Source organism: Microtus ochrogaster, linkage group LG5, assembly GCF_000317375.1.
Source record: "Microtus ochrogaster isolate Prairie Vole_2 linkage group LG5, MicOch1.0, whole genome shotgun sequence".
NCBI classification, from domain to species: domain Eukaryota; kingdom Metazoa; phylum Chordata; class Mammalia; order Rodentia; family Cricetidae; genus Microtus; species Microtus ochrogaster.
In genome coordinates, this window is record NC_022031.1 from 51,776,981 (window position 1) to 51,793,020 (window position 16,040).

General features: G+C 38.2%; 1 protein-coding gene across 2 annotated transcripts in view; it reads right to left on the bottom strand.

Moving 5' to 3' along the window:
- Positions 1-4,489: 4,489 nt before the first annotated feature.
- The window catches only part of Ecpas (Ecm29 proteasome adaptor and scaffold), a 113,716-nt gene continuing 102,165 nt past the window's right edge, over positions 4,490-16,040 (bottom strand). For both annotated transcript variants that reach the window (XM_005362228.2, XM_013351850.2), the window contains 5 exons: positions 12,305-12,443; positions 10,488-10,593; positions 8,336-8,424; positions 5,859-5,930; positions 4,490-4,785 (listed from right to left, as the gene is read on the bottom strand). In XM_005362228.2, the coding sequence (XP_005362285.1) occupies positions 4,646-4,785; positions 5,859-5,930; positions 8,336-8,424; positions 10,488-10,593; positions 12,305-12,443 (546 nt within the window). In that variant the 3' untranslated portion in view covers positions 4,490-4,645. The remainder of the gene's footprint in view (positions 4,786-5,858; positions 5,931-8,335; positions 8,425-10,487; positions 10,594-12,304; positions 12,444-16,040) is intronic.

A 16,040-nucleotide genomic window follows, 5' to 3' on the forward strand; every position in this document is an offset into this window, starting at 1 on the left:
TGTATGTTGGCTATGTGACTGTATGTGAATACAGCCTTTATCATATGGAGGTGTAGGTCCTTCTATTCTTAGTTTCTTTGAGGCTTTTATCAGGAAGAGATGTTGGGTTTTGTCAAAAACTTCACCTAATGAGGTGATTTTTTGATTTCCCATTAATGTATCACCCTTACATACTGAGATGAAACCAACATGATGTTGGTATATGATCTTAATTATGCATTGTTAAATTAGACTTACAGGTTTACAGTATTGAGTCTTTGCATCAGTATTAAGAAAATTGCCTATAGTTTTTGGTGTGTTTATTACTGATTTTTCTATCTGAGTAATATCAGATTTGCAGAATCAGTTGGGACACATTTCAATTTTTTATGGAACAGTTTTGAGTTTTGGCACAATTGTGAATCCATCTAGTCCTGGGCCATTCTTTGTCAGGAGCCTCTACTGTTGCTTCAATTTCATTGCTTTCTGTTGTTGTTTTACCCTACAGTTGAATTTTGACAGGTCACATATCTAAATGTTTATTCACTTCCTCTGGGATGGTTCTCTGCTGGGCTGACCTTTCCTAGCTAAAAATCACCCAGTGGCAGGGAGGTGTGGAACCCTAGCCATCCACCAGAACCAGCTCACCTAACAGCAAACAACACACACAGAAGGAGACAGTTCTGAGGCTGAGCAACGTGCTTGCGGAGGCCTCTGCAATAACCAACAGTGGGTACTTTTTTGGCCACAGAAGACAGGATCACCAACCACCACTCCCTCCACAAGCTCCCTAACTACTTAAAGTCTGACCCTGAACAGCTGCCTCTATGATGTCATGGCAGGGTATGCTTAGGGCTCCTTAACTTAAAATAGTTTGCTTTGTTTTTCCTTATCTCCAAAGTCACTCAACCTCAAATAAAGATGCCTGGCTATACAGCAATCTGAGATGTAAAGACCAATAGATTTCTTCTCTAAGCCAGTCTGCAGTGCAGGAGTTACTGTTAGACTGCATTTAAAGTGTTTCAAGACTGTGGGTATCTCCTATAGGGTTGGCAATCTGCCATCATCAGGGCTGCCTGACTTATCGCCTAGTTGTGGCTTCAGGTTCCCCACTCAGGCAAAGCCAGGGCTGGAGTGAAGCTGTTTATTTTCTTCATCCCATCCCAGATTTTGCATGCCTCTCTTCTGTCTTTACTCCTGGGGATCATCTTCTCTTTCCTCAGAACATCCTAGTTTCTCCTTTACTGGTGACTCTTCTCATTAACAGTCATCTGGAGAAAACATCTGATCTCCCATCTTACCGCCCCATACCATTTTTAAAGATAAACTATTAAATCTTTCCATAAACATCACTTAAAATACTGGCTATTTATTTCCATGTTTTCTAACATTCTTACCAATCTGAAAGCAGTATGACAGGACTAATGAAGGCATTGTAACAGCTCAGGCTAGCAAAATTCTCACCCAGGAGTAAGCAAAGCTTTAATCCCATCTGTCTGCTGCTTCCAAGGTACAGTTACTTTTTCTCAGAAAAAATTCTAGCGTGAAACAATTTCCTCCAAGTATGTGGCAGCAGCAGTTCATGATGTCTTGTCTTCCCAGAAGCTTCTATTCAATAGACATACCTGAGAATACAGCAGGCAGTGAGGACTCTCCTTCCTCCCTTCTTCCTAATGCACAACTAGTCAAGGTGTCCGCAGGCAGATTCCTTTCCCACAGAATCAGTGAAAACTAAAAGCACTACTTCCAAACACCAAGTCATGCAGCTTTTATTTACCATTTAATATCTTTGGGGTGTAGGTGAGGTCTTCCTTTCAAATAAGTCTATTTCATGCTTAGGTAGCTAAAGTACATATTGCAAAGGATCTATGAAGAAGTTGCATATAAAATACAAAAATCTGTTACATATACATCCATTTAATGATAAATTGCACAGTTCAGTAAGTGCCAATGTCAAAATACCTCCCTGAACGTAACAAGCAGCATGGATATACGGGGACAGCAGCAGGTAAAATGCTCCACGAGGACAGGCAGGGCTCACACAGCACAACCGCTGACAGAGCACCAACCAGTGAGGTCACATCTTTAGTCTTTTTCTTGCTGGTTAATACATGAGTTTTTTAAAAATAGACGGGCGAAGCCATGGGGATTTCACAGTGGTCCCCCTTATGTGGGTGGACTATGTTGTAGACAAGATCCCCTGGGAACTGTAAATTGGGTGCAAACATTCAATGAAACAGCTGCTCTTGACCACCAAAACCATAGATCATTTTCATGTTTAATCCAACTGCCACATTTCAAACATCCCCTTTTCACTTATCAATAAAGATTTAGTTAGTGAACTAATGGCAGGAATAAGGAACAGGTCCTACAAATTAGTTATCTGTGTGGCAAATACAAGTGAATATATAGAGAAAAATCAAACCTGTTCAAGATTGCTTTTGCACATAAAAACTGATGATATATGAATGTACTTTTATCACTTGGTCACCAGTACCAACATTTCACAATTACAAAATGCTGGTTATTAACCTTTTAAAATAAAAAAAAATGTATTCCAACTACAAAGCACATTTGAAACAGGAACGCACATTACTAGCTGTGAACACTTTCTGGCCGGCAAACATGAAGGCATCAGTGTAAATCAGAAATGTGCTCAGGAAAGGAAAGAATGCAGTTCAACAGCACTAAGGTTCAGCATCTTAGCACCACTCTCAGCACCAAGGGAAATCCCCAGTATCAAATAACAGAAAGCTTTAAAAGCATAAAATTTGATGAGGTTTCAGTATTTGCTACAGACCAAGAACTTCACTCTTACCCTTACAATCTCACCCTCAACACACCTGACCGGCATTGTATTCCTGCCCAGAAGTACCCTGGATACTACAAAGGAAAAGCCAGATAGGTCCTTTGTGCATTCAATACTGACTCAAAATCACCGAGTCCTGAGAGGCTAGTGTTCTGAGAAACATTTGAAGCCATTTGTTTTTCTCTAAAACAAAATCCATTCTTAAATGCAATTCTACAGTAGATCCCTTAAAATCCACGATGTTCTACAAACTCACCAGCACAGCCCAGTATCAGCAAAGATGATACTGAGTGAGCACTGAATAACGGAAACAATCTCAAACACAGTAACAGTTTAGATACTATCAATGACAGTGCTGTTCCATCGTGAACAGAACGTAACTGTGAACTGGGATATGAATCTGGTGAGTCTGAAAAACACTTACAGCCGTGAGACACAGAGAGATGGAGTTTAGCAAACTTAGCAACTACTTCTTCATGAAATATTTATTTCAGTTAAATATTTTACATTCAAACATACATAAACACACGTACACACACACACATATTCTGGGTCATGATGTAAAAGGTTAATTTTCATTGTGGGTCACAGTTAAAAATATTTTAAATACACTGGTCTGGAGAATACCAAAATAATAAAGATGGAATTTCCACCAGAAATATAGAACACAGATTCCATGTTGATGTCATCAAAGAGACAGTACTAAACGTGTAAGTCAATTTTGTGCTCCAGAACTCAAGACAAGCTAGTTTTTAGCTTACCATAAATACTTAAGTTAAACCAACTCTACACCCTTCAGTAGGGGTAGGAGCAGCAGAAAGCAGGGAAAGACCCTGGAAAGTTTTCCTCAAGTTTTTCTCATGGCAATTTGAGAAAGGGCATTTAAGAAAGAGAAATTCTTAGCCAGCTAAATAAAAGGCTTTCTATCTATCTGCCCTGCCACATTGTACACATGACACAATAATGTCGTGGGACATGTTACCGTTACAACTCTGAGATTTTAAGTGGTCTAAACCAAGGCAGTCTCTAAATTTTACTGTTGTTTTAGATTTTGGAAAACTCTTTAATCAGAAATACAGACAGAAGAACAATCTTGTTCCCATCTATTTTCATATCCCAATGAAAGGACTTCCATCAGAATTTTATGGAACCCAAATTATTGCCAACCTATAAACATGCTGAACAGCCACTTCCTAAAAACTGACTGCCTACACAAGGAAATGTGCAGCATCTGACTTTCAAGAGCCCATTGGTAAGAGTCAGTTTAGCTCTGGTATACATTAATACATACCATTTATGTAACATATCTGTTGTATGACATCCTAAATGTACCTCCCTTTGGGAATTTCTAGGGTAGGGCAAGGTAAACACTGGTTTGGTAGCAGGTTGAGAAAAGTATCCAGGTGACTCCAGCCTCGGAAAGGAAGCTGTCTTCCCCAATCCTATTACTTCGGGTATGCAAGAAGTGTGCATAAATCGAGAGACTTACAGAATCCCTTCCTGCAGTAACTTCAGCTTGGAAGTAGCTCTGAGATTTTAATCCAGCTTGCCCTATATTTCATTTATAATAGTTTCAGTTCTTTTAGCAATGACGGCTGGCAGGCTTATTTATAACTACCTTTTGAAAACCCAAGTTCTACTAAGCTCACGTAGCCCACATACTTTAAAGACAAGTAAAACAAAGCTAATAAAGGAGCAAAATTTAAGGCCTTTTTTTTTTTTATTTCAGCCAAGAGGAATGATGCATGCTACAGAATAATCTTTACTTCCCCCCACTTGGTTTTTAAAGAATATCACCATTTCCAAACTTCCAAACCCAGAAGGACATGGCACTTGTTTGTTTCTTCCCATTCTCATTCATTCCAGACTTTCAAGTGTTTTCTTCAATACTGAGGCTTTCTCCTGCAGCTCAGGTCTGTTGTCTGTCTCCATAGTAGCTAAAGACTCAACCAAGAGTCTTCTGCATTCTGCTGTCAAACTTTCCCACTGTTTAGCTTCTGAATGGAAAGAAAACAGAAAGAAAATCATAGAACAAGCAAGGCAAACACTCTTACTTTTTCTTCCATATAGCCTATGCCTATACAGCAACTCTAGAATTAAGAGAACAGTATTTAACAATCACAGGTTGGATAGGTGTCTCAAACCCAATCCCTGACAACAGCCTAAAAAAATGTCAGGAAGTTTCACCCCTTCCTCAGGATGAATAGCAAAGTGGAAAGAATGAAGTAACAAAAGCGTAGGAGCAAAACCATGCCCAGCTTCAAGAACTTGTTTAACTTCACTTTCATCATCTAGAACATATTAATATCTATCTGGAAAACCGGTAATTCAATCACTTGGTTAAGTGCCTAGGCTTTTTTGATTTTAAGGATAAAAATACACCATGCAATATTTAGTCACAAGTCTAAAGGGCCCATTCTGCAGCGCCCTAGAATAGGTGCGTCTAAGCAAAAAAGAGGAAAAAGTACAAACACCAAATTCTCAAGGTTGTGTTGAAAACCGTCTCATCTTCTACACTATTAATTCAAGGAAAAGAATAGGAAATGGAGTAGGAAGTAAAGGAGGAAGGGGAATGGTCCTCTTTTTGAAACCAGAGATAGATAACACAGGAGGAAAAAAAGAAGCTGCTTTTCTTCTACCATTGACACAACAGAGAATTTATAAGGTTTCTTAAAGACGAAAAGAAAGAAATCAAGTAGGACTAAAAACATGTTTTTGTCTAACAGGTCAACTCAAGTGGGTCCTTGTATCCTGTTTACATGCACACCACAAGCTTTGCTCAATCACCATAACCACTTCTTGTGATTAACCAAGACTAAGTAAGACTTCATGATGGAAACAAAAGTGTACTACTTCAAGATAACTACAGCTTACTAATTTATCAGAAATATATAAACACAGAGAACAAAATTGAAATTTTTAAAATGTAGTGACTTTAGTTCCCTACAGTCTACTTATAGCTGCACATACATTAATGTGTGTTTTATATCATCAGCAAAAACAGAAACAGAATTTCTGAAGTGCATGCCATGAAGTATCCTGAATCTTTGTTGTTCTAATCATAACTCACCTTCAAGTTTCTTAAGCAGTAATTCTACCACAGATAAAGCTTCTGTTCTCACAGATGAGTAAGTCTTATTTTCTAAGAAGAAACATATGCAATCATAAGTATATTTCAAAGGCAGAACTCCCAAGATTAAATTCATGTTACTGAAACATGAAAAGTTAAAACTCTGTGAATTCACTTTTGAAGTAAACTTCTATTTGCCAATTATTATCAAATACTTAAGCTACATTTCTTCATTTATTATTTCAAGGCACAGTAGACCACCAAATATAGAGAGCCAAATATACTAGCCCTAAGTGGTAATATTTAAAAGACCCATCTTAGATGTGGGAGATCAAAAGATACTATCCCAAACAAACAGTCCCCACCACGTAAGACAGTATTTAATCTCAATGACCCTCAGAGATGATGATTTCAAAGATCATCATCAAGGGATACTAGAGACCTGAAAAGACAATTTTTTTTAGTTTCTAGCTCTATATCCACAAAAGCATGCTACTTTCAAGAATTACAAACTAAAACAATCTTTTTTGGTACACACTCTTTCACAAAAGGCACTGAATTTTTGGAGAAAATGCCTATCCAAAATTAGTATGCATCAAAATCTAGAGAAGTACTGCAAAAACGAACAGTGGCCCACTTAAAAGACAAGGGAATCAGCTTGAAGGCACTTCCATTAGCCACAGCTAAGACAAGTAAATAACAAACTAATTAATGAAAGTAATCAAGGCTGGAGAGATGGCTCAGCACCATGTAATCCTCATACAGAGGCCCAGTGTTCAAGTCACAGCACCCACACTGGCAGCTCATAATAGCCTGTAACTTCAGTTCCATAAGAACCTAACGCCTCTGGCCTCTGTGGACACTAATACTCTTTGTATATATACATAACTTTAAAAAATCCTTTAAAAAATCAATTTTAAAACATTAAGAGGTTTGTGGGATGATGGGAGTGGTATGAATCAATACCAGTTAATGATGCATAAGTAAATAAATGAATGAATGAATAAATAAATAAATAAATACATACATAAATAAATAGAAAAAGAAGAATCTTGTTATCTTGTTCAAAATAAAATACCAACTACCAAACAATTATTGTGGAGAAAGGACTAGAGTTGAAAAAAAACAGAAAAAAACTGGCTCAGAGAAGAATCACCAATGCATGCAAAAGCTAAAGAATAAACTTTGAAGAGAAGTATATTTACAAGATCATATAGTGTCTTCTCATAAACTATTTAATAGATGCAGCTTTGAAGAGGAGATTATTTTAATGACCTTAAAGTATACTGTTAGACATGAGGAAAAGTAAGAATGATAATAGAGAGAAAAACCATAGTACATTGATTTGGTAAACAAAATTAACATTGAAAAATCAAGAAAGCTGTTAACACTGCATGCCTCTTGATATGAGGAAAAACATATTAACTTCAGAACTCATAAGCTAGATCCAAGCCTGAAGAAATGTCAAAAACAAAAAAACAAAAACAAAAACCAAATGAGAACTATTTTTTTTTCTGAAAAAAAGAGAAGGGAAGGTTTTAGCCTTCAAAATTATGAATATATGTAAGAGAAAGAAAGGCTGAAGGAGTGTACCAGTTGAAAAGAAACTATAAAGGCCCAACATGGTGGTGTATGCCTTTAATCCCAGTACTTTGGAGGCAGAGGCAGGAGGATCTCAGTGAGTTAGAGGCCAGCCTGGACGGCTCCTGTTCTGGTTGCTGGATTTAAGAGAGAGCAGGCACATGGTTCCCACTGCTTTTTAAACTATGAGAGACCACGCCCAAGTGGGCTGGTATCTTAAAGGCTATTGGCTGAAGGAGCAGAATGTGCTCCCACAGCGGGAGACTCATCTCCTTAGTTTTAAAAATCAGGGTTACTTAAGTCAAGTGTGGTGACTGTAGTGGTCTGAATAGGAATGGCCCCCATAGACTCATGTGTTTGAATGTTTGGGCCACAGGAAGTGGCACTATTAGAATATAAGACCTTGTTGGAGTAGCTGTGACCTTGCTGGAGAAAGTGTGTCACTATGGGGGCCAGCATTGAGGTCTCATACACTCAAGCTAAGCCTAGAGTAGTACTCAGTCTCCTTTTTCTGCCTGTGGATGAAGATGTAAAATTCTCAGCTACCTCTCCAGAACCATGTCTGTCTGCACACTGCTGTTTTCCACTATGATGATAATGGACTAAACCTCTGAACTATAAGCCAGTTCCAATTAAATGCTTTCCTTTGTAAGAATTGCTGGTCACGGTGTCTCTATAATCCTAGCTACCGGGTGACTAAAGCCATAAATTTGATCCCAGCCTAGGCAGCATAGAGCCCTTGACTCAAAACAAAAAGAGGTGAGGATGTAGCTCAGTGGTAGAGTGTCTGCCTAGTAGCATGAATGAAGGACTGTGCCTGATCACCAGTACCAGCACCAAAAACAAAATAAACAACAGCAACAAAAAAACTATTCAAGTTCTGGTTAGTCACTCACCTAAAGAATAAGTAATTGATTTACAAGTTTCAAGAAGAATTTCAGCCAGAGCTTCAGAATCTGCATGTTCTTCTTCCAAAAGCATTAACCTAGAAACATAAAAGTGATACATGTTAATCATAAAAAATGTTTAACACCTTCCTAGCACAACTTCTATCTGTACATATCACTTTATCATGTTATTTCATAAACTAGTAGTGTCTACATTAATTATAAGACTGTGTAAATGTACACAATGCAGTATTATTCCGCTGTTAAAAAAATAAGACACTATGAAATGTACAGGTAAATGGATAGAATTACAAAAAATTATCCTGACTAAAGCAACCCAGACCTAGAAAGATAAATATGGTATATATTCACTTTTATGTGAATATTAGCTGTTAAGTAAATGATAACCAAGATATAATCCACAGACCCAAAGAGGTCAGATAAAGAGGAGGAATAAAGGGGGATATGCATGAATCTTCCTGGGAGGAGAAAATAGGTTTTAAAGGCAAACTGGGGGCATGTGGGGAGGGCAGAGAACAACAAGGTGTGGAGGAGATGGGGTAGAGGGAAAGAAGGTGGACAGTGATGGCTGGAACTGGGGAACAATTTGTGGGGTGGGGTGGAAACCTAGTACAGTGAAAACTTCCAGGAATCTATGAAGGTGATCATAATGACAACTCTTTTTTTTTTTTTTTTTTTTTTTTTGGTTTTTCGAGACAGGGTTTCTCTGTAGCTTTGGTGCCTGTCCCGGAACTAGCTCTCGTAGACCAGGCTGACCTCGAACTCCCAGAGATCTGCCTGCCTCTGCTGGGATTAAAGGTGTGTGCCACCACCGCCTGGCTATAATGACGACTCTTAGTAATGGGGGAAAAGGAGTCTCAACTGGCCATCGCTTGTAGCCAGGTGAGGTTTATGGGGCTGGGCTGCATTCAAATGAGCTGTTGGCCAAGAAGGGGGTTCCAAGGAAATCTTCAAACAACCCAGGCTGTTGCTAAGACAAAGGGTTGCTCTCTAGAAACTGATAGTGGGGCTCCATTGCCCAGGACAACAACACACTCATACAACATGGAGATGTCAAGCTGGTTGTCTACATGGAGCCTTCACTCCTACATTCTGGTATCTTTGGTATCAAAAGGTACCAACACAGAAATGTGGACACCAACCCAGTCACAAACCTTTGCCCTACACTCTGTCCTGCTTGCAAACTACACTAGTGTACAGAACTTGGGTGAGCAGTCAACCAGTGCCTGATCTGACTGAAGGCCCACTCCATGAGAAGGAATCCATACCTAACACTGCTAGGTAGCCAAGAACCAGAAACTAGGTAGCCCAGAGACCTAGGGTAAAACCAAACACTGGTCTAAAAAGAAAAAGTATTATTAAAAATAAAATGACTCCTAATGATATTGTTATACTCATAGATCAATGCCTTATCCAGTCATCATCAGAGATGCTTCCTCCAGATGTAGATGAGAACAGATGCAGAGACTCACAGCTAGATGAGAGACAGAGAGTGAGAGTGAGAGAGTGAGAGAGAGAGAGAGAGAGAGAGAGAGAGAGAGAGAGAGAGAGAGAGAGATTAACTCTAAATGAGAGGTCTACATCAAATCCCTTCCTTCAGAGCATCCTTGGAAGAAGAGGTAGAAAGACTATAAGAGCCAGAGATGACGAACACCAGGAGGACAAAGCCCTCTGAATCAACTAAGCAAGGTATATATGGGCTCACAGAGACTGAAGTACCATGCACCAGATCTGCATGGGTCTACACCAGGTCCTTTGTGTATATATTATAGCTCTTAGCTTAGTATTTTATAGGACTCCTGACTGTGAGAATGAGTGGGTCTCTGAATCTTGTGATGGCTCTTGGGACTCTTTTCCTCCTGTTGGGTTGCCATGTACAACACTGATATGATAGTTTTTGCTTTGCCACTTTTGGTTGCTATCTGTTAGAAAGCCCGTTCTTTTATAATGAGAGACAGAGGGAGCGGATCCAAGAGGAGAGAAACAAGGAGGAACTGGGAGGAATAGAAGGAGGGAAAATATAATCAGGATATATTGTATGAGAAAAGAAATCTATTTTCAATAAAAAATGTGAATGAAATGTTAAGAATTCCATTCAATAGGGAAATAAAATAAAAACCTGAATCATGAAGCAAATTACCCCTGGAAAAAGGCGTTCATCGACTGGAGTACACCTAGCTGCACTTTCCACGTGCTGAGTCTTAGCTGTTCACACATCAGTTTGCACAGCTCCTGGCGATAACAACCTGGGAAAAAGATGAAGTGGGACAGAGGAGGGAATAAGTAAAAAGGGAAAGATAACAAAGGAGGGACAGAGAAAAAAATGTAGCATTAAAAGAAAAAGTGGAGGAAAGTGAGGGACAATAAATGCCTTTAATTAAGGACACGGAATTTCCCCCAAATTCTTGGCAGGATTTTATATCTAATTACCAAGAAAATTTCCTTGATTAGAGCCCCCTACACACACACACACACACACACACACACACACACACACACACACACACACACACACACACGTCTGCTCTAACAGCTTGCTGTTAAGGCATTTTGTCTTCCACAGAATAGAGGTAGCAGATTAGCCACATTTCCCTTCCCTTGTAAATTTCCTTAATGAAATAAAAAAGTGCAGAACCCTTGAGAACCCCCTAGAGTCCTCTACCAACTATGGGATTATCAACAGTCAGTAGTCTTTTATCATAAACTAGACCCTATCACAAGTTATACTAACAGATAAGAGCAAAAACTCAACAAAAAATAAAAATTGATAGGAGCTGGTTTTAAAGGCTTAGAATAGGGCTTTCCAAACTTCTGATACTGCAATGTGACATCATCTTCAATACGTTGGGCCATATTCATACCTACCCTGGGATAAATGGGACCAACAGGCTCAAAGGAAATATTATACTTGAGTTAACATATATAAATAATTAGTACAGAGATATTCATTGGGACAGAGTGTAGTTCTCAGAACAAGACAAAGTAGCATCTGCTCAAATTTAAGGTCTTGTCAATAGGCTGTAACTATGACTTGAATCAATAATCATGGCTTACTTCTTAATCCTTTGAAAAATATATATTTAGTTCTGAAAATCTCTGCCATGAGTTTCTCAATAAAACAGTTATTACTTGCTTACTAAGGACTTGCTAGCAAGTCTAGCAATTTTATGAGGAAGGAATTCTAACACTTTAGGCTTCTCAGAAAAGAGTTATGGACATAATCAAGAGTAACAAAACTCCTTTATAGTCAAATATCTACATAAAATACATCATGATTACTATGAACTCAATTGTATCCCCTAACATTCTTGTATTATACTAAAAGACACAATATTTAAAGAAATCATATGGGTAGATCCTAATCCAATCCCCTTACAAGAGATCAGGACACAACAACAGAGAGAAAGGTAACCATTCAAAAGCTAAGTAGAGAGAAATCTCAGAAGAAGTCAACCCTATCAACAACTTGATCTTGAAATTTTATCCATCAAAATTAGAAAAAAAAATTCTGTTGTTTAAGCCTTACAGTTTGTGATATTTTGGTTCTAAAAATATATTTTACTTTTATCTTATTTTGTATGTCAGTGTTTTGTCCACATGTCTATCTGTGCACCACATGGGTACCTGATGCTCCTGGATGCCCTGGGACAGGAGTTATAGATGGTTGTGAGCCAACATGAGGGTGCTAGGAATCAAACTCATCGGGTCCTCCAAAAGAGCAGCCAGTGGGTTAGCTATCTTTCCAGCCCCCTGTGATACTTTCTTAAAGTATCTCTCAATAATACAGCGATCCATGTACTTATTTGCTGATGTAAAAATAAAATAGGTATATGATAATTCTCACTATTAATATTTGGACTATATAAGTGCTATTACTAAGCAATGCAGAAACTCTGTGTTCTTGCTAAGTGACTTTTGGCTACAGCACTTGTACAAGTACTGTGTTCTGGTGCTTACGTTGAGTTTCTGGGTTTCTGGGCCATGCTTTGCCCAGGCTCTCGAAGGCGCCCAGCAGAGACTCCAGCTGCAGCTCTCTTTCCTTATCACTTTCATCTTCAGCTTTGCTGCTCCGGACTCCCATGCTTTCAAGTGAGTTCTAGGACATTTCAAAGAAAAGGAAAGAAAATTCTAGTATTTCCTTCTTCAAGGTTACACTTATTAAACAATCAGAGTGTAAAGCAGAAGATACTGACCAAGGACTAAATGCTAAGTTCTTTACCATGAGTTCTTCTGTTTGTATTAATAGCATACATTTCTAATAAATTTGAGAAATACTTTAAAAATATTTGAAAATGAAAATAGAAAAGCTATATATGTAATATTTTGAGCATAACCTAAAAAGACCTGCATTTGAATCAAGAGAATTAAAGATGGAAAGAACTTGACAATGTTCCAAACACAAACCCTTGAAATCAGCTAGCAGGTGTAATCAGCTAGCAGATGTGATATTTCATTTGTCTGAACTTCAGAGAGTAAAACAGCCGCACTGATCAGTCTTACAGACCAGGCAGTGGTCCTTTAATCCCAGTAGCCACACTAGTTTGCCAAAGAAACCTGGCATAGAGGTGCACACCTTTAATCTCAGCACTAGAGAGGAATATAAGACAGGAGGAGACAGCTCTCACACACAGTCTCATTCTGAGGTTTCCTGGAGGCAGAGTCATTATTTTCAGACTGAGGCTGAAGTAAGAACCAACAGCTGGCTGGTTTGCTTTCCCAATTTCTGTCTCTGGGATTTTATTAGTCGTGCTACAAATGGTACCCAAATGTTTGGAAAGAATTTCCACATAAAGTCTGAGAAAATTTTTTAAAAAGAATTCTAGAAAGACAGGAACAGAGTCAAGAGCAGTTTCAGTGGTTGTCTTGACCACAGTAGGCTGTGTGCTGGAGGCAAGCAGAGGCATGGCTCCTTTAAAAAGATGACTTCCTGACTTAGTGTTAGCAGCAAAAACCTTGCAGTTCTTTTAAAGAGGCAATGCCATCAAATACTTAAATGGTGTTTACAAGCAGCCAGTGGCATGTTTCTTGGTGGTGGCATGGACCTAAAAACTATACAGAGTTGTAGCAATAAATCTGGCTTCTACCAGTACCTCCACCATGAAGCTAGACACTCAAAAAAAAAAAAAAAAAAAAAAAGGTAAGGAATGGGGTAGAGCCAGCCACCAAAGCTGCAGCTTTAATCCTAGCCATATTGCTGAGCAGATTAAAGATTCATGTGGTCAGAAAAAGATAAGAGATACACAGTAAAGGCAGATTAAGACCAAAAAAAAAAAAAACCAAAACCTCTAAACAGTTTAGAGTATATTTAAAATTATGTGTAGGCTTGGGAGAGAAAAGAAAAAGTTTAGAAAAAGTCCTTTTTAAAAAAGAGAGTAGTCGGGAGTGGGGGCACAAGTCTTTAATCCCAGCACTTGGGAGGCAGAGGCAGGCATATCTCTGTGAGTTTGAGGACAGCCTGGTCTAGCAGTGAGTTCCAGGACAGCCAAAAATACACAGAAAAACCTTGTCTCAAAAAACAAAAAATTAAAATTAAAATAAAAGAAATAGAGTTTAAATAGAATCTGGATTGTATGTTACTGTGCCATCACTGACTTGTTTGGCTGCTAGGGGAGGAGCAACAGTTGTTAAGAAGACATTGATTGTAAATGCTGCTGGATTAATCCAACCTACATTTTTTTGAAAACACCTTGACTTCAGAATTTAAGTCAAAGGATAGTCAACTTTGGAGAAGAGGTTTTCTCTTTTTTTCCCCACAGGAAATGAGAGTCTGTGGATTCATTCTGGGTTAAGAAAAATAAGGTTTGATCAAGGAAGATCCTCTGAAAAATCACTGATAGGAATGAATGGCCCAGATGATCCAACACTTCAGAGCACCTCTGTTGCAGTTTCCTCTGAGTTCTACATCCAGAACAGTTTCAAGACCACTTTCAAGATCAAGCATCACAGAATACTTTAGTCAGGACTTGATCATAATCCTAAATTTTCTTTAGGTCCCCATAAGATTATCAGTGCCCCTGATAAGTAGGAAGTAGTCTAGAAAATTACACCCACATTCTCCAAAAAAAATGGATTATGGATATCTGTCTTTGTTTACACTGCTGATTTCAAGTTATTATAGATAATGGTCAGGAAAAAGCTAAACAAAGGGAAATTAGATTCAAGGTTCTTGTTTTGAAAGAAAAAAAGGAATATAGATAGGATCAAAGGGTAGATTATTGAATTTACTCTGAAAAGAAAAAGTGGAGGATATAGATATGGTAAGATAAAAAGGTAAGATTGTTGAATCTATGTTTAAGAACAACTACTAGCTTTAAAAGTTTTACATTGGATTGAATTTTTATATACTATATACAAATTTTGTATATTGATTCAAATTTGAGATTAATTTGGTTAGAACATACTATAGATACATTTCTAATCTTGTTCAAGGAATTGTAGCCATACAGCTGCTTTAACAATGTAATGCAAATTTCTAGTCTTTGAAAACTATTATTACCAGATTTTTAGGATAATAAGGAAATAGAGGTTAGTAATTAGTCACCTATTATAATCGAATTTATAGTTACATTAGGTATGCTTTCAGGGTCAAACAAAGATATATTTTAGATAGACAGGTCATCTTCAAACACTTCAGAGATCTACAGAATATAGCATTTACGATGTTTTACTAACATAGGCTCCTTTTTATGACGAGACATGTCTATTCCTGGCAGCACCAATCTACTTCAGAGAAGATTATGAGCATTGAAAAGCTCCATATGGAGTTTACTTTCTTTGTGGTAAAAGTAAGCCACCAGGCAAGAAAATGTCCTTGCTTTGAATATTGACAGTAGGCTGTCCTAACTGGACAAGCATAACACAAAAGAAAGTGACTCCCAAACATTGTCAAGGCAAGGAAGGACAGCCCTACAGAACATCCTGCTTCACAGAAAAGTCTATCAGATTTGCTAGGCCTATAGGCCAAAGATAGATGCCCCATGTTGCAGAGGAACTTTGAGTGACTGCCCAGGCAGTCAGCTGTTTCTGTCATTTCTCACATATTTTGGAGGCCGTTTTGCTTGCACTTCCTGCTTACTCAGTTATTATTTCCTTCTTGGGTCTCTGAAGAAGTTGGAAATTAGATAGTTATAGTTCACCAGATACAGAAAGCAAGTTATGATAGAAAGACTTTGGACTCACCAAGATGGGATAGATATTGAAGTATTTTCTCTAAATTTGTCAAATACAAATGGACAAGACATTGTTGATGTACTTATTTCCTATTGTATATAGCTTCTTTTCTAAAAAATATTTATTTATTTATTATGTATACAATATTCTATCTAGCATGTATGCCTGCAGGCCAGAAAAGGGCACCAGACCTCATTACAGATGGTTGTGAGCCACCATGTGGTTGCTGGGAATTGAACTCAGGACCTTTGGAAGAGCAGGCAATGCTCATAACCGCTAAGCCATCTCTCCAGCCCTTGTATATAGTTTCTTATATTAGTTATAGTTTTTTCCTTTTATTCAGAGTAGAATCAATAATCTACCCTTTTATCCTATTATATCTAAGCAGGTACAATATAATCCACTTAATATACAAATCTCTAAGAGCCATCTCTTGGGTATATTCCCAGGAGTGGTATTGCTGGGTCCAGGGGTAGGTTGATCCCGAATTTCCTGAGAAACCGAAACACTGATTTCCAAAGTG